The 18,706-nt window shown below is 42.6% G+C and overlaps 1 protein-coding gene across 2 annotated transcripts; it reads right to left on the bottom strand.

Moving 5' to 3' along the window:
• Positions 1-435: 435 nt before the first annotated feature.
• Positions 436-18,480, bottom strand: IYD (iodotyrosine deiodinase). 2 transcript variants are annotated; one of them, XM_055309609.1, is made up of 5 exons: positions 18,198-18,480; positions 9,019-9,210; positions 6,740-6,908; positions 2,521-2,677; positions 436-761 (listed from the first exon to the last, which is right to left on the bottom strand). In XM_055309609.1, exons 1-5 carry the CDS (start codon positions 18,376-18,378, stop codon positions 579-581), a joined length of 882 nt encoding a protein of 293 aa, XP_055165584.1. In that variant the 5' UTR covers positions 18,379-18,480; the 3' UTR covers positions 436-578. The 2 variants fall into 2 exon arrangements, with proteins under 2 accessions (XP_055165584.1, XP_055165585.1); XM_055309610.1 differs by having other exon boundaries at positions 6,749-6,908; positions 18,198-18,477.
• Between the last annotated feature and the right edge of the window lie 226 nt (positions 18,481-18,706).

Here is an 18,706-nt window from a genome sequence, read left to right as displayed (position 1 = left end):
CACCTACCAGAGCATGTGCTTCTTTGTTCTGTGACTGTGACATTTTAATTATTTTGATGGTTACTTATTAAAAACTGGCAGGATATCCATGGGGATTAGTAAAAGAGTATAACTCGAAAGCATATTCTGGCCGAAAAGCCACCAGAAGTCAGAGGGCGGAGGCTATTTGATGAATCTAAATTTAAATCCAAGAATGGTCACAGCTGAGTTCTCAGGGCTACATTGAATGCTCTGATGACTCTTTACTGCTTAAAAGCTTTTAAAATGTAAGAGAAAAAAAATCACCAGTGATTTTTCGAAACAATTTTTAAAACTTAAAAACCAAGGCCTGTTCTTAGGAAAAGTTTAATGCATTTCCAGAGTGGATGAGAGTACATGTTGCCTTCTTAATATATTTGTTCACCTAATCACACTCTTGGGAGCAGGGCTTCTCAGACTCCAAGAGCCAGATGATGTGGAAAGATTTCTTGAGTGGAGTGGAACGAGACCTAACACCCATGGAAAGAGCAGCCTGCAGACCCAAGAGAAACAAGAGAGGACCAGGCCATTGTCTGCCAGCATCCCTGATGGGCTTCTGCCTACACGGTCACCATGATCTGATCCAGAGGTTTCCGTATTAGGTCGGGCACCGTGGCCTCCTGGCTGGGGTACCCCACGGGGAGCAGCATCAGCAGCTTTTCGTTTGCGGGGCGACCCAGGAGCACCCTCAGACGGGGGCCACAGTTGAGAGGAGTGGTAGTGACAGTCACCAGTCCCGCATTCTACAACAGGAGGGGAGAGAACACATTGGCAGGTCAGTGGGCGAAGTCACGGCTTTTTTTGTAGTCTGGGGACATTCTGGTCCCTATTAGGCCTGCTTGTCCCATCACTTCCCTGAAGCTGCCACCTCGGGCAATTGTATTTTGAACCTTACATCCTCTCCTCAATCTCCCGGTCCCCACGTTCTTTTAACCAAACAGTGAGAAGCTTCTTGAAGAAGAAAAGTACTAGTCTGATTTTTTCATTGATGGTTCAGAAATAGGAATGGTTATTTCGTGGAAAGAAATGTGGGGAATCCAAAGATACCAAAGGAACGGCCCCCAACCCAGGGAGTTCCTATGCTTCTATAACCAACAATGGAGGCGGAGCATCATTCCCAGCTGAAAATACCTATTCCCAATGTCAGAAGACCCAGTGGCCCAGGGATCCGTTGGGGGTGGAGGGATTACTCCATCAACTTCCCCAGATAATGAGCCCCTCTAGATAATAACCACCTAATAAAAATCATGTGCAGCTTCAAGATGCTTCCCCAGCAGACTATCTCCATCCTCTCTGTTCTCCCAGCCAGAGGATCACTGCTAAACCTGAGCCAGACGGAAGTTCTGGAACTGACTTTGAGAGTCCCACAGGAGAGGCTCTTTGGTCCATCACTATTCGATCTGTGCAGATGGAAACTTCAGCAAGATTTTCCTCTTTGCTCTCACAAACAGGACCTCCCCTCAGATTTATGCCAGAGGGGACACTAGAGGGCAGCAAACTCAACACTAACGAGACAAGGCTGCTCAGAGCTCAAAAATCTCTGTGAACTGGGCACCTCTTGCGTCACCCCAAGATGAATGAAGGGTGGGGCGGTGTGGTTCGACATTGCTCATCATTTCCTTTACTGCATGCTCACAGATCAGAAAGTAATTAAGACGCCACCTCCTCCAGGCCGACTTGTTGAGTAATCGAAGAGTGTATTTCATTTTTGTGTTAACAATGACTATATTCTGCAAGGTGTTTTCGGCATATACCCATTTCTCTTGGAAAAGCAGGTAAGTTTTTGGAAATAATTGTCCCTCGAAAGTATGATCACTCACTCTTCCAATCTTGTTGGCTTCATTTGTTTTTCATTTGTGTGTTTCCTGTCTCTCTCCACCCGGGGACAGCAGTCCCCATCCAGAATGTGCACACAGTTCACAAGGCGGAGATCCCCAGCACCCCACCCCCCCGGGGCCTGTCACACAGAAGGAGCTCAGAAACTATGGGTTGAGTGGATGAACTGAGTCGTGTAAACGGTATACCTCAGTCCTGCTCTATTTCACACTTAACATCGCTCTAGCTACTCCGTAGCAGTTGCAATATAATGTCAACTCGACTTTCCAGGAAGAGTTCTATGATGGAGTCCTCTTCACAGCCTTTAATCATTCCATTGATGTAGACAACATGAGCACAGCTAGGCAGTGTGGCCCCGGAAACCCTTGAAGCTTCTTGTCTTTACAGATGAAGGCAAACACCATGACCCTCTTTCCCAGCCTGAAGTGATGTCCTAAGTGAATTTCTGGAAGAATTCCAGCTTGTTGCACTATTATGCCCACCGTGTACCCAGGTTTCCCAGGTCACTTTTCACACCAGAACCACCTTACTTAGGAATTCAACTTTAGATAAACAACTTCCAAACATCTCCAAACTAGAAACTCAGCTGAAATTTGTGAATAAGGCCACTGTTTGGCCTTCAAGCACCACTTCTCTCTTTGGGGCAAGGTGGAGTGGGTAACAAACCTGCAGAGCAGCCAGAAGGATGCCGCAAGCAATGGAAACACTGATCTCATTGTAGTAGTGGACCTTTCTTTTGCCATTTGCTGCAAAACCATGTACTTGTTTGAAAATCAGAATCAAAACAGGAGCTGTGTCCAAGTACTCCTTAATCCAGTTGGTTCTGAAGGGGACAAAAGATAATCCAGAGACAATTTGCTCTTAATGATTTTCTTTTTACAACCTTAGCTTATTTACATCTAAAATAAAAGCATTTTCTGGGGACATCTGGGTGGTACAGTCAGTTGAGTATCAACTCTTGGTTTCGGGTCAGGTCATGATCTCGGGGTCCTGGGATCAAGCCCCATGCTCAGCGGGGAGTCTGCTTGAGGATTTCTCTCCCTCTCCCCCTATCCCTCCCTCTCTTGCTCTCTTTCTCTAAAATAAATTAATCTTTAAAAATATAAAATAAGAGCATTTTCTTGTCTTTTGTATTTCAATTGAAAAAAGCAAGATTTTTATTTGTTTATTTGTGTTTTACTCATATTTTTCTGTCCAGGCTCATTCAATCCTATGAACATGTGTTAATAAGGGTGTAGTATGCCAAGGCACATGAATGGGCACAAGATACAAAGATGGATCCTATAATCCAACAGGAAATATGTGAAATTTGGCAAACTGAAACCTGGTAAGTGGAATTAAAGAAATATAAGTCCAGTCATTAGGAGCCCTCCAAATGAATTGTTGATAATTTTTGAAAAAGCAGATTAGAAGAATATTTCCAAGTTTCCCTTGAGGTGGGGCACTGAAGACAGGATGAAAAGGGGGCACTGGGGAGGGCATCCTTTGAGCCAATAAGTAAAGGTCAATTTGGGACAGAGGATGATTGGCAGACCAGGGAGTTTTCAGAAGCCTGGTAGACTGGAGGGCGGGGTGCATGGTGGAGCACAGGTGGCCCAGCAGGTTACATACAGACTGTACAGTTTCGTGGACTTCATTTGGTAGATAAAGGAAAGTGACCATAAGCTCTGAGCAGAAGCGTTACATAATCAGCTCTGTTCCTGAAAAAGGCAGACTGGTGTGGGCAAGGGACCAGGAGAATTTGGGGGAGGTATAGAGGCTGGAACTGACAGGTCTAGTACAGGAACAAAGGAAAAGAAAAAGATGATGGCAAGGCTTAACCAAAATCACAGGTGCAGAGATGGTAATGCTGTCAGTCCGGTTGTGGAGAAAAGAAGGAGAACTTTCTGGGAGTGGGAGATAATTCGTGTGAGGTATAAATATCAAGTTTAAATTTTTGCTTTCCATCTCAGGAGTGTATATCTTTCCCGATTCCATTACCCTATCCCATACATTTGGCAAAAGCTTTATTCCAGCACAGATATTCAAAGTAGTACTCGTGCAATGTTTTATATTAGAATTTTTCTTAGGATATGGATACATTAGGTAATTGATTAACAAGAGATGATTTCATTTTAAGCCTAGTTATGCTTCCGTGTTTTTTAAAAAATATTTTATTTATTCATTGATGAGTAGACAGAGAGAGAGGGAGAGACAGAGGCAGAGGGAGAGGCAGACTCCCCACGGAGCATGGAGACTGAGGTGGGACTCAGTCCCAGGATGCTGGGATCACAACCTGAGCCGAAAGCAGAGGCTCAACTGACTGAGCCACCCAGGCATCCCTGCTTCATTGTTGTAAAACACACTAAACTCACTTGTGCAGTTTTCCATGGTTCTTCTTACACTCTTAACTGCTACAGGTTACATTTCCAAAGTTACCCTACCATGCTTCAAGAAGCTTAGTCCCATTGGGCTATTACCAATCCTTTGCTCCTTACAAACAGGGAGAATGTTCATCATTTACCCAGAAGATAAACTCTGGACCTGATAGGTTTTGCCGTGTTGGGCCACCTACTGAATTTCCTGCAACTCAGTTCCCACATGTGTAAAAGGCACTATGATATATTCACCTCATACAGTTATCATGAGACGGAGATAAGTAAAAAATATAAAGTGCTTAGAAAAGTACCTAACCTAGCACATACTACTGTGTGTCTGTTAGTATTATTACTACTATTATTATTTCACAGTGAATAAGTTTTAAAAAATCTTTTAATACAAAATGAAGATTCAGCAATATACCTTGGTTCAAAGGCAGATTAGTAAGTAATTTTTAATGATTTTTGTACTTCTTTTTTTTTCTAGACATACATTGGTATCTAATATTTCTGGTTTGTTCAATTTTACAAGAATTTATTATGACATCACATTAAAACTCATCAAAATACAGCAACAAGACCTATGAAGAAAAGGACAGATAGCACCTTCTGCCTGGGGTGGAGGGCTTATACAGCAAACAGAAAAATATAAGGTTTGACAGGTGGGTTGGACCCAGGTTGTATATTGGGTCTTTAATGACAGCTACTGGTTTCAGAATTGAGTCAAATAGAATGTCAGGACATATGTTCATTTGCAATTCAACAAACATGTATTCAGTTACCTACTATGCATCAGCACTATGCTAGATGGTATAGTTTAAGACATTTTAAATCTGGACCCCTAGAGTTCTTATGTATATATGTATGTGTACATATTGCCTGCAGAGAAAGTCTATCAGCTTCCTAAAAAATGGCCTATAAAATAAGATGAAAAGTAAACTAATAACTAAAATGCTATGTGATAAAATGGCCGTTTTCTTTTTTAAAAAATATTTTATTTATTTATTCATGAGAGACAGAGAGAGAGGCAGAGACATAGGCAGAGGGAGAAGCAGGCTCCCTGTGGGAAGCCTGATGTGGGATTTGATCCCAGGACCCTGAGATCACGCCCTGAGCCAAAGGCAGATGCTCAACCACTGAGCCACTCAAGTGTCCCAAAATGGCTATTTTCAATGCACAGAAGGTGTCTATTAAGTGTTTTGAGTACAGAGATGAGAGAGTGACTAATTTTGCCTTTCTTGGGAACTAATTTTGCCTTTCTTGGGGAAATTTTGCAATGGACTAGCAGCATTTAGTAGGCACTGTGCATGCATAGGGCAGGACATCTCTCTAACTTAACTTTTACCCATCCCATTTTTCCCCATGAATATGCATACGATTTTTATGTTTATTATTAATATCCTGCACTAGTTCCAGAGCATGAAAATAAGTTACAACTCCACGAGGCATCAATTTAATAGGATTTAAATATCTTATGAAAAAATATGTCCTCTGGAGCCAAATAAATGAAACAGGAGAAGAGCCAAGACATCCTCTTCCTATCACCCAGCCCTGACTGCTGAAGAAGAGGCCTCCTCTTCTCCCCAGGGCTGCAATCTCATGGCCCTTTCTAGTATCACAGCCTCGTGTCACACTGGGATGTCAGATAACACTCCAGAACTGGCCACTAACAGCCCATAGCTGAGATTCAGCAGCATGAGTGCCTCAGCATTTCCACTTCCAAGGATAGAGCAAGCTTCCCTTCTCAGAAGTAAGAACCATCATCACTGGCCACCGTCCCTCCTCCCACTCAGCCTCAGAGCACATGGGAGACAAAGGAAATGGCCTTTTGGGGGGAGGCCAGTGTCTGTAAAGAGCTCTCGCTCGGTAAATGACGCCAATGAGGAGGATGAGTCTACACAACTGAACGGTGACTATTTTATTGACAGAGGTGACTGAACAGTTATGGAACGTGTCTGAGATATTACGAAGGCTGACTGCCCCTCAGTGGGGGAAAGAGGACTCCACAAATCACTCTTAGTTGCAGCTACTAGAAAAACTGAAAACTCGCTGGACCTACCCTAGTGCACCAAGGCACTGCATTAAATCTAATTACAGTGAGTTTCACCCCACTTCCCTCCAGAAGATAAGGAAGCCCACACGGTTACTAATGCCTAATGAATATTACATATGTACTAAATTTTTACTCTTACTATGTACTAAAACTAAAGCCTACTTAGTAAGATCACTTGGAAGATGTTATCACTTTAGCAGACGTAATCTACTTCAGTCAAGGTCCTGAGAAGTATTTTACAATCTTACATTCCAGATGGGAGAAAAGTGAAGTCCTCAAAGTTTTATTTACTATTACTTGGGTCAAAGCCTACTTATTTACCAGAGATGCTTATGGCATTTACTACGTGTCATCACTGCTCTACATGCTTGCAAACATGCTTACAAATGTCATTTTCATAATGAAGCAAATCCTAGACATTCCCATTTTACAGATGAGAAAAATCAAGGCACAAGAGGTTAATAAGTCCACTAACATTTTGTACCTCAGTTTCTTCAGGTCTGTAACCCACTGGCGTCCCATCCTTTTCAAATAGTTTATTTCCTCCTCCTCCTCAATGATCTCTCGAATCTTGTGCTTCACATCCAGGTCTTTCACAATCACAAAGGTCCAGGGCTCCGTGTGGGCCCCACTTGGGGCGGTCCCTACCATCCATTAAATTAAAATCAGAAATTAAAACACAGGAAAATGTCAGAATGCTCATTAAGAATAAATATAGTAAGTCATAGTTGCTCAAAATGAAGTTCGATCACCTACGGAACAAAGTGCTTGGCTGCAGACACTGCTATGTTGCTGCCACTCTGTTTCATTCTGTATCATTTAGGGGATGCAAACCAGTTAAACCGAGGTCAAGACTAGTGGTTCTAGGTTTATGGGAATTTACTATCACTCTCTACGTGGGGGAAACGTTCCTAAATAACCATACCATGACCACTAAGGAAACCCAGAAGGGAAGTTCTGACAGCCCAAATTCTCCAAAATGTTATTTGTTTTGATATTTTTGAAAAAGGATAAAGTCATGAAGCTTCTTGAAAATGATAAAAATTTAAATGGGGGTTTTTAAAACACTTATGAAATGAGGCACCTGGCTGGCTCAGTCCATTAAGCATCTGACTCTTGATTTCAGCTCAGGTCATGATCTCAGGGTAGTGAGATGGAGTCCCATGACCAGCTCCATGCTAAGCTTGAGATTCTCTCTCCCTCTGTTCCTCTCCCTGCTCACTCACTCTCTCTCTCTCAAAACAAAAACAAAACTCACCTTTAAAATAATTAATTAATTAAATCTCTCATGAAAGGTAGCTAAACTGTAACTTGTTTGGTAGCTATATCAGAACACTGAGTGTGGCACTGTGAGGTTTGTGGTCCTGCTGAGGACACATGAGATCTCTTGGCCCTGGTGCTCAGTACACATAAGTCTGTCTTCAGCTCTCATGGGCTATGGGAACCCTCAACCCACACTTGGATTGGTTTCAGTATTCTGGGACAAAGCTTCCTAGTGTATCCCGGTGCCTGAGGAGCTTGAATTCTCTTTCATATTCCAACTGGGGCCAGCTTCTGATGTGGGTATAATTCTGCTGTCCTAGAGATGGCCTGCTGTTCCTAATGAGAACCACAGTCCTACCCACAGGTAGGATATTTCAGAAGCAACTATTCCTTTCTCCCTAGTGAATAATTTGATGATATAAACTCTATACCAAGGGGGTCAGGACTGCCTGCTTGATGGGGCTCTTGTTTACCTCCCACTGCTCCCTATGGTTGAGAGGGCACGATTGGATTGTGAAATGCAAGTCAAAAGCTAAACATAAAGCCCAAATTTCTGAAAAGAGTGATTCCAGTTCCCTTTGTACCCATGTTATCTGTTCACTAAATATTTGTGTCATTACACATTGGAAATCAGGTGTTCCCTAATGTTTTTGATTATGGCAAATTTATCTGCACAATATATGTATACACACACATATATAGACACATATATACACAGAGGGAACTTAGTGACTGCTATTGGTAGATACACAACTAGCCAGTGCATTTGCACTCTTAACTGAAATGAAATGCTTTATTGTTGTTTCCTTTCAACTTGAGTATTGGATTCACAATGGCCATATGATAATTTTTGCAAATGAACTTAAATGTGATTTATATAGGAATAATACTCCAATGCTCCAATAATACTCAAATAGAGGGATTTCTCTTATATCTCCTCCCCCTTTTTCCATAACTCTTTTATTTTCCTCTGTGGAGCTATCAATTTGTGTTGAAGATGGGTTTGCCTTGCTGTGGTTTACTTTGCAAATTCATATAGGTAAATGCCACTAGTTTACCTATACCTAGTTAACGGTACTAAAGCATCATGGTATGCAGTATAAAAAATTTGGTTCCAAAAAGAGAAATGCATAAATATGAGTGTGTGTGTATGTGTGTACATGTGTTTCAAAAGGAGGAAAAAGTAAAGGGGTGTTTCTCTTCCAGTGTATAATAGTATGCTCAGGAATTTTTATTTTTAATAAAAGATCATAATATTAAACAATTTCAGAAGTTTTAAACTGTTGTCACAGCTGCTCCCAGGAAGTTTGTAATAGTCACTAGTTTGTAGAAAGTGGACATCATTAGGCTTCTGGCAGCCAGTTAACACCTGGGTAAGACTTTATAGATAATTGTATCACTCTGGGCTTTATTCACTAAGTTTAAACTTTATTGCTCCTATGTTGTCACTTGCAGCTGACATTCTCAAAGACACAATGTGCAATTACAGACCTGCTGATTTGATGACATTATCAATGACTTCCATGGGGATTTGTTCATTACTTATGAATCTGACAGATCGTCTTTTATTGAGAAGTTCATAAAATTCCTGGGATCTCTTAATCATTTCCTTCTCAGGATACCGGGTGTGGGAGAATGGAATATGTTCAACATTTTCCTCTGACTCTTGCCAGTCATCAACATCTGCAAATAAGAACAAGAAAGGCAGCAAATTAAATGATCTCTCTTGGTCATGAAGGGGAGCAGGGGATGCTGCACCAAAATATGCCTTTTGCACATAAGGATAACATTGAGCTGATAATTTTTAAGAAACAACAGATGCAAGAGAAATTCTGAAAACCAGAGTAAAAGTTACCTTTTTGTAAGGGACATTTATCTTTACAAAGAATACTTCCATTCATAAACCTTCTCTGTACCATGAAGAAAAGGATGATTCTCACAAGAAATTCTTATCAGTGGAGAAGATGGACTTAAATCTGCACAACAACCTTACCCTTGTTTAAAATACTGTGCTCTTCTTGATAACTTCACATAACCGGGTCCTCCTCCCCCAGCATCTTTCTTTTGTTGTTAGTTGAAGATGGTATTTAAGATGGTATTTAAGTTGAAGATGAAGAAGGTGGCTTGGGCTATTTCAGGGACTTACTCAATTTTCCTGGGTCTGTCCCATGTATACAGGAGGTATACATACTATTAAACTCCTATTTGTTTTTCTCTTAATTTGTCTTTTATTGGGGTGGGGGCAGGGTCTCATCAAGAACCTAGAAGGGTAGAGGGAAAAATATTTTTCCTCCCCTACAGTCACAAGGTGGCCAATGGGGAGAAGGAAATAAAGTTCTCAAAAATGTTTGCAAGTTTATAATTTCAAAAGCATCAAGAAAAAATGAAAAGAATGGATCTATAGAATCCTGAATTCTGATCTTGACTATTGACTACCCAAATTCCACACTGGTTATAAATCAAGAAAAAGAAAATTTTACCTACACAAAGATGAAGAATGAAAATTTCTATTAATGGTGAACTGGTATACTTGAAACAATATCTTGTTAGATGAAAATCATTAAATCATGAAATAAAGTATTTTTAAAGTCTTTTAAAATATTAGTGAACTGCTGGCAACATAGTAAGAAATTCCTAGGCTAAAAAGGGGAATATGAACCTGCAGAGGCAAGTAAGCACAGAAGTCACATTTCCCTGATAGTATTTGCCAATCTCTACATATTTGATTTTTTATTTTTATATATTCAGAGATTATGGGAGACAGGAATCAAAGCCTAGACCCACACACAATGGGAAGGCTAATAAGCTGGGACCCCAAGGGTACAACCTTAAAGAAAGCATGGATCATAAATATATCATGCCTCAATGGTTTATATCCTTTGGTGGGTCCTGCCTTGAATGTGGCATTTAGTGGTCCTACCTAATACCTCCGGAAAATACCTCCATGGCCTAGCAGAAGCAAATGCCAATATACAAATAATTTTAAGTACAATTACTAGCAACCCACCAAACACAATCAAGCATAAAGAGAAAACATATTGAGCAAGAAACAACAGAAATGATATTTAAAAACATCTCCAAATATTAGAATTATCCAATTCAAAAGATAAAACAACTATGATTACTATGTTTAGAGGGGAAAAAATACAAACATATCTGTAGGAAAAGACAAAAGATGACATAGAAAATATGAAAAAATAAACCTCTAGAACTGAAAAGTAAAGTGATAGAATTAAGAACTCAATGGATGGATTTAAAGCAGGATATATATACCTAAAGAAAAAATCAGTGAACTGGAAGATAACTCAGGAGAAAATATCTGGAATGGAGCACGGAGAAACCAACAGATAGAAAACATAAAAAGCAAAGCAGGGTGAGGTATATATTAGAGGGAGACAACCGTTGAGGGGAAGGAGGAAGAACCATTGAAAACCCACTGCAATAGCCAGGGTGGGATAATGTGCAAAAAAAAGAACGACAAATTCTTGCAGTATCTTGGAGATACAAATCATGAGACCTGCTAAAGTGTGTAGCTTGGAATGGTGGGAGAGAGGGACTAAGGATGAGGCCCAGGTGGTGGGCTTTAGCACCTGGGGAGACAGTGGGACTGTCTACTGAGATAGAGGATGAGTGATGAACCATCTGAGGGAAGAAGAGGTAAGAATCATCAGTCCATCACATTTGAGAGGCTGTGAGCTGTTCAAGCAGAGATGTCTAGTGTGAAAGTAAAAGTCTGAGTCCAGAAGGTGTGATGTCACTTTGGGCACCCTCACATAAAGATGAGAATGACAACAGGAACAGAAGAAAAAGAACAAGAGGATCCAGGGCCTGGCCCTGACGATCTCGAACATTCCAGGTGGAATCCAGGTAAAGGATTAGGTTTCTCCTGCACTTGCATGCACATATTTCACTCTGAGGTCTCCGAAGATTGACCAGGGAAGGGAAAGGCAAGAAGGAATGACTTCAAAGACACTAAAAACCTCAATGACAATACCATGTCAGTAAGTACCATGGTTTTCTCATTGCTGTTAGTGACAAAATTCCTTATACATTTTACTAGCCAGGACAGCTTGGACCCAAACTATACACATTTCATGAGAAGGCCCAGTTACTTAGTTAAAAGGAAGTGGGTGTGATCGGGGAGTGGCAGCAAACACCTATCAGCTTTCTAGCAATGAATTCTGAACCGAACCCAGGTGTCATCAGTGTCAACCCTGAACTTATCAAATGTGTCAACAGAGACTTTCAACACCAGCATTACCTTCTGTATCATTTGTTATGAAGTCTCACGGTCTCTGTCCTTAGTAAGTGGTAAATGAGCAAATGCATGAAATGCCTCATTAACTCTTTGAAGGGTAAGTTACCGATTCTTAATACCCATTCAGCATGTGTATAAACTTAAAGGCAGCCTAGGTGCATGGCGTGGCAGTTTCTGTAGCTTCAAAAATCCAAGGTAGGGGATGCCTGGGTGGCTCAGCTGTTGAGCGTCTGCCTTTTGGTTCAGGATGTGATCCTGGAGTCCTGGGATTGAGTCCTGCATCAGCCTCCCCACAGGGACCCTGCTTCTCTCTCTGCCTCTCTCTCTGTGTCTCTCAAAAATAAATGAACAAACAAACAAACAAATAAAATCTTTAAAGTCCAAGGTAGCATTCCCACTGTAGCAGAATGAAGCAGCTGCTGCCTGAACGTTGCCAGCGAGCAGGGCAGAGGAATGGCCTAAGCAGTGCTGGGTTGGAGTGTCCTGAAAGGCTTGCTCCTGGTGCTTCTCCCAGGGCAGATGGTCTGCATCTAGCCTGGAAAAGGGGGCAGGCGAGCCAGGTTAGGAGAGAAAGCACCCAGGGAATGGCAGGGCAGTGAACTGATACCAAAGGTACTACTTTTCTCCTTCCCCTTGACCTCTTAACTGCTCCAAGAAGAAAGAGAACAGCCTCTGTAACTCGAGTCATTCTGTTTCCATGCTAGACCAGCCAAGCCACTCTGGGGAATTCCTTCAAACATAAAACCCATCTATTTCAAAACAAATGCTTGCTATTATGGTCTACTTTTTGCTTTAAATCTGTGTTGCCACACTTGGGGTTTGCTGTTGACACCAGGAACAACTCCTCTTTTATCATAGCTTTAATGCCAAGGAACCCTAAACTGCACCATAATTAGGTTTGACAGCCAAGAAGTTCTAGGCCACGTGTATTCTCTAATGTTTAACACAAAGGTGGGTTTGGGGGCTGCATCTCTGCGTAAGTGGCTTTTATGTTTCTGCAGTTCCACTTCAAAACCTTTGCAAATGAACCAAATATTTTCTAGCTATGAAGCTAAAAGGCTAATTTGTGTCATGTCATCCTTGTTCCCTCCCCAGAATTTTGGGAAACATTGAGGAGCAATATTAAAGCTCATGAGGGTGATACAGCTCATGCAGGAGACAGATTCCGAAGGTGGAGACTGAGCAAGGTCACAGCTCAACCCCTGCTCTGAGAACACTTCCTTCCCAACTGCCTCAGCACTCCTTCTGTTCCCACATGGGCCTGTCAGTCATTCAATTCCCTGCAGTATATTTCACTAGCAGCTCCTGAGGTGTGTGGGAACTGGGGAGTCTGGGGGTGTTCAGATGGAAAGTTTCTGGATAGAGCAATGCTATTGTAGGGGTTTGGGGCAGGCTGCCCCAAAAGGTGCCACAGTGGCATATTGATTATTTGGAATTGAAGCTACTTGGAAAATAGCTGGTACAAGAAGGACACTCTGACCCTCCTCTGTCTGCCTGAAAGCAGAAAATAAATCTCTCATGAAAATAGAGAGAGATCCTTATCACCAGAGACAGGGACTTTAGAGCCAAGAAAGCTGCATAAACAAACCTGTTACTTTTTACTTGTCTACTACCTCAGCCTAAATTTTGTTTAGACTTCCTTCCTAATTGAAGGAATTTCTTCCTCAAACATTTGTTTTCTTTGTCCTGTCACTTCCTCTCAAATTTATTGTCTGTCTAAAATGTATAAAATCTGTCTGCCTTGGTCATTTCTTTGGGTCTCAATTTTATTATTGGGCCTCCGTGCATATGTAATTATTGTGGGTTTTTTTTCTCCTATTAATTTGTCTCATGTCAACTTAATTCTAAGACCAATTTGAAGAACTTTGAAGGGTAAAAAGAAATTTTTCCTCCCCAGTACTATCCTAAATGAATTTGACAGAACTTGTTTCTGAGCCCCATCATCTCTTACAGTATCCCCAGTGCCCCCCACCAGTGTTGATCCTCACTCTCCCCTAGGACCCATCCAGACTTGATCTCAAAGACAACGTCTCCATGCAGGTCCTTTCCCTTCGCCAATTTCTCGTCTGAATTTACCTGTCCTTTGCCCTAAAGTCTTAAGGTCTTTTAAGAGTCTTGGTAAACCAACCATTTAGAATTAACAATGTAAAAGTATTAATGGCTGTGTGTGTGTGTGTGTGTGTGTGTCAAAGGTTAATGAAATGAAAAGACAAAACTAGATTTATTGCTTCCTATAGCAAAGGAGAGTCTCTGTGAACACAGTAGAATGCTGACCTTTTATAGTGTTGTTGGCAGTGGTGTGCTACTAAACCAGCCCTAGGAGGGCTTTGGGGAACCTGATTCATAGTGCTGGCCAATTTCCATTATGGAAATACTCTAATCATGTCCTGATTTCAAGCTGATGATTCCAAAATGACCCCCCAAAGTCCTGAATATTTAACAACTGGTCTTGTTACTCCCGTTGGCCAGCTCTAGCACACCACTTGGTTGAAAAGCTTGGCGTTCAGGGATTGGTAGACTCCCAGGAATGTAACAGGATTAATATAATCTGAGGGGGGCGGTTGGGGGGGGGTGTTACTTGTTTGAAACTGTTGTTGATTGATTGGCCCTTAGAGGGGCTGGTACTGAAGTGATTTCATCCCTGATTGGTTGGTTTTCAGAACAAGAAGAGGCCACTGATTGGTCAGTTTGCTAAACTTTCACTGATGTGAGTTGTCATTGATCTATTGAATAGGTTTGAAACTGGCTCTGACAGCTGCTTATTACCTCAGGCACATAAAAAACTGTCCTTTCCCAAGTCTGTGGGAACATTTGAATTCTCAGGGGTTACCCACACTACGCACACTAGATTATTTTAACACAGGCCTCTTTTTTTTTTAATGGCAAACTACAAACTTTGAGGATGTTTATTACCTCAAAATATATATACAAATATATATATGCACACAGGGATGTATTAATTTGTGTATGAAATTTATAAAATCATATACATATACATATATTCATACTTATATACATATATCTACCCTTACCACTGAACTCACTTGTCTAACACATGCTTTTCCCTTGCTTCTGCCCTCCACTTCCTTTCCTGCCTTTCATTGTTATGATTGAGTTTTCCCCATTTTATCTTTCACTTGGAAGTCACACAGTGTATTAGGTTGAACCATATGAAATTGCTAACACAAGCCTTTCTTAGTACTGATTGGACCATCTGGGACAACCAAAATTTCAATTAGGAAAATAGTTTTTGAATGGTCCATAAGACTAAGTGAAGACGAATCCCCCAACATTAAAACACATCCTGATGAGACGTGTTCCCTATATCTTCTCTTATTTCCATTTCTATGCACTTCATTGAATCAGGCCTGACTAGACTATGTTTATGCAGGATTTTTAGCTTGTTTTAGGGACACAATCTGAGGCTTTCTCTTTGTCATCTTTCCTCCTTAGACCTCTCCTACAGTTAAACAAGAAACTGAAAATATATATATATATATATTTTTTTTTTAAAAAAAGAAACTGAAAGTAATAGCAGAACACATGTTTGACGATCGCCAAAGGAAGTCTGTCCTGAGGTCTAGTAAACAGAGCCACTCTGCACCCCTCCCAAGCCTCCCCTACACATGCTGAATCAGATCTATGAACCCGGAGTGGGAATTCTTTGTGAGCCAAAGCTGGAGGAGGTTGCATTGGTACCCATTATTTTCCTTAATACACGCTAGAATGGCTTATAATACTTACTGTTTTGTCTCTTAAAATTAATTTTCAGCATGGTTTGAATCTGGTATCCATTTGCTGCCATCAAAAGCAACTCCATGTTTCTTCAGTAATGGAATCATTTCTCTTATGTCCCACTCAGTCCTCTGTAAGCCTGCAGTACCAGCAGTGAATCCTCTCTTAGACTGTGTCCACCCTTCCAGGGGTCAGGAGCAGGGACTTGGGTGGCAGAGAAGCCTGGGTTTAAATGTTGCTTCTCACCAATCACCTATGAGACCTCAGCAGGTACCACTTAAGTGAACAACAAAAATTCCAGTGAGAGACTGAACTCTACATTCAGAGCAGAGGTGCCCATGGCTGCTGAGGGGGCCACTAGATGTTCAAGTTATTCTTCTGTGTGAGGAGTAGAGAATAAGAGGCAGAGGATTTTGCAAAAATGAATAAGTAGGCAGAGAACAGAACCAGATGGAGCCATATAGCTTTGCTATGTGTTCCCAACCTTTAGGCCCAGCCCCAGGTCCCTGGTTCCCCACCAACCTCACCAATCCCTCTTGTATCCCCCAAACTACCTCTATCTCTCAGGAAATTTGAGAGTCTGCTGGTGGTCTCCTGCCCACTCTGTTCTAGCTTATTCTCCTATTAAAATATAGGCAACCTAGCAACTGGCTGTGTGTCTGGACTACAGAGCAGACAGCCTGGGTCCTGGCTCTACCACTACCTACTTGGGCAAGTAACTTAGCATAGTTTAGCCCCAATTTCCTTATCTGTAATATGGGAAAATAATAGTGGCTGCCTTGCTGTATTGACGTAAAGACTGAGTGGTTTACTATACATAACGTGTGATGCTGAGTAGACACAGCCAGTGTTCCGTAGGAGCCTGCTGTTGTCATTATCCTGGAGCTCCTTCCGCAGATGGTCTTCTCCGTGGTCCCTTTTTCATACCACAGGCCCTCTTACCTGCAGATGCCCCAGATCCACCCTCAGCAATATACCGTTAGGGGATCAGTTTTCCAAGTTTCAAGTATCACCCTGGGCTGGTGACTGTCCAATCAGTATCTATGGATCTCTCACCTGGACCACCTTTCGCTCTCTGCTTAGATGTGTCATCTTCTCAAATCCAGCACGTCTTTGTGTATGTTCAACCTCTTTTCTATGAATCCTCTCCCCTCCCCCATTTATGATAGCATCGTTGTGCCTCCTCCAGTCTCCAGCTCTCATCCTCTCCTCCTCCCCCTATCCAGTTTATTGCCAAACCCAGTTGTTCTTCCTTTAACTTTGCCCTGACTCACTCTTTCCCCTGCATTTCCACTGCCACCGTCGTCTGGGCCATCCTTACCAGGGCAGACCACCACAACTGCTTCATAACGGATGTCCCTTTGTTCAGGAAAAGTGCTTCTCAACTGGGCACTTTGCAGAACTGACATTTGGGTGGGATGTCCTTCAGTGAAAGAAGGAGAGGCAGGCCTGCTAAGAGCTGCCTTGCTTGAATCCTGTGCAGTACCTTCAGCATTGCTAGCTCCCAGCACGGAGTGCCAGGTGAACCCCCGCCCCATATCCTGAGATTAGGGCAACTCTGAACATGTGCACACATACGTGCACACAGGCTCACCAACACACTCACATACATGTCCAGGTGGCCTCTTCGGAGGGCAGGAGCATCACTAGTCCAGCTGAGAATCACTGAGCCTCTTCTAAAATTGAATCCATCCCACCAACCCACCTCAGATGAATCTCAAACGCCGATCATTCAAGCCTCCTCCGGAACCTCTCCCTGCTTGTCTGCTCCTTACCACCTCTTCATCCTCGGGTCAGCCACGACCGGGCCCATGCTCACCATCCCATTTCACTTCCACCCTTCCCCCACCAGTGAGATCCCATCTTCTCAGCAACTTTCCCAGGAGTTCTGTCCCTGCTTTTATGCTCTTTCTGCTCCTTTTAGCTGAGATGCGTCCTAACCATGACCATTCCCGTCCTATTAACCGGCCAGGCCTGACTTGTCCTTTCTCTGCTGCCCCGCCACACCCCTGTGCCTCCTGGAAGCCCCTGATGATCAGTTTGGCTCTTCATTATGTTGCTTGTTTATTGGCTTGTCCGCTAAGTTGGACACCCAGCTTTGAGGACACAGCTGATGGGCCTCTCACCCACAGGAAGGGTAGAGAGCCCCTAGACCGATGCCACCTTTTACATTTCCAAGTCCTTGATCCAACCTCACCACCTCCCCCGTGACCACCATGAGCCTGTGATGTGCCCCTTCAGAAAGATTTTAACATTTTCACAATATTAATTCTGCCAATCCATGAGCATGGAATACACTTGACGGGATGAGCACTGGGTGTTATTCTGTATGTGGGTAAATTGAACACCAATAAAAATTAATTTATAAAAAAAATAATTAAAAAAAAAAAAGAAAGAAAGATTTTAACAGCCAGAACAGGGTCAAGGAGAATGGCAATCTCGCCACAGCTGTTTACTGACTCTTTATCCAGAAATCAATCGGAGTGGTGCCAGCAGGTGCCAAGCCGACCACCTGAGAGAAATGATCTGTCTCTGTCACATGCTAATCCGCACAGCAGAGGGGGCTGCTGAAACAGACCTGCACGTGTTTCCTGCCCTCCCTAAGCCCTGGCACCCCCTGGCACCCATCAAAACAATGCAGAAGGTGGCAGCTATGCAGCTTTGCCAGTGTCCTTACCTTCTTCTACTTGCTGGAGGTCAGTACTGTCCTTTAGGTCCTCATCCACCCAGGGACGAGTCTGGGCCCTGGCTCTGGTCTCCCCCTTCCTCCCCTCCATGCTTCTTTCATCAGCATTTTTAAAGATCCACGCAATCAAAATGCAGACGACTGCTACCAAGACTGGAGTCAGGAAAAACATGGTCTGAGACCGACTCTAAACGGCGCACACTCTTCCCACACGGAATTTAAACAGAGCCAGGAACGAGGAACGGTGGGGGCTGGGGTGAAGGAAGCGAGAGGTGTGCTGCCGGGGGAGGTGAACTCTCTGACTCAGGACTTTGCAAAGGAGCAAAGATCATGGCATGTGCATTCAGGGTGTGTTGGGGGGTTGGTAACGCACAAGTACATTCATTTTTAAAAATTGCGCTCAATCAATATATTCTTAGACAATAACTGCCAGGATCTGAGTAAACACTTTAAGGCACCAGATCTTACTAACAGTGGTTGAAGGGGTTTGATCTTCCCGT

Source organism: Nyctereutes procyonoides, unplaced genomic scaffold (genome assembly GCF_905146905.1).
Source record: "Nyctereutes procyonoides isolate TBG_1078 unplaced genomic scaffold, NYPRO_anot_genome, whole genome shotgun sequence".
NCBI lineage: Eukaryota > Metazoa > Chordata > Mammalia > Carnivora > Canidae > Nyctereutes > Nyctereutes procyonoides.
Note: the sequence above shows the minus strand (reverse complement) of the source record. Positions and strands in the feature narration are given on the sequence as shown.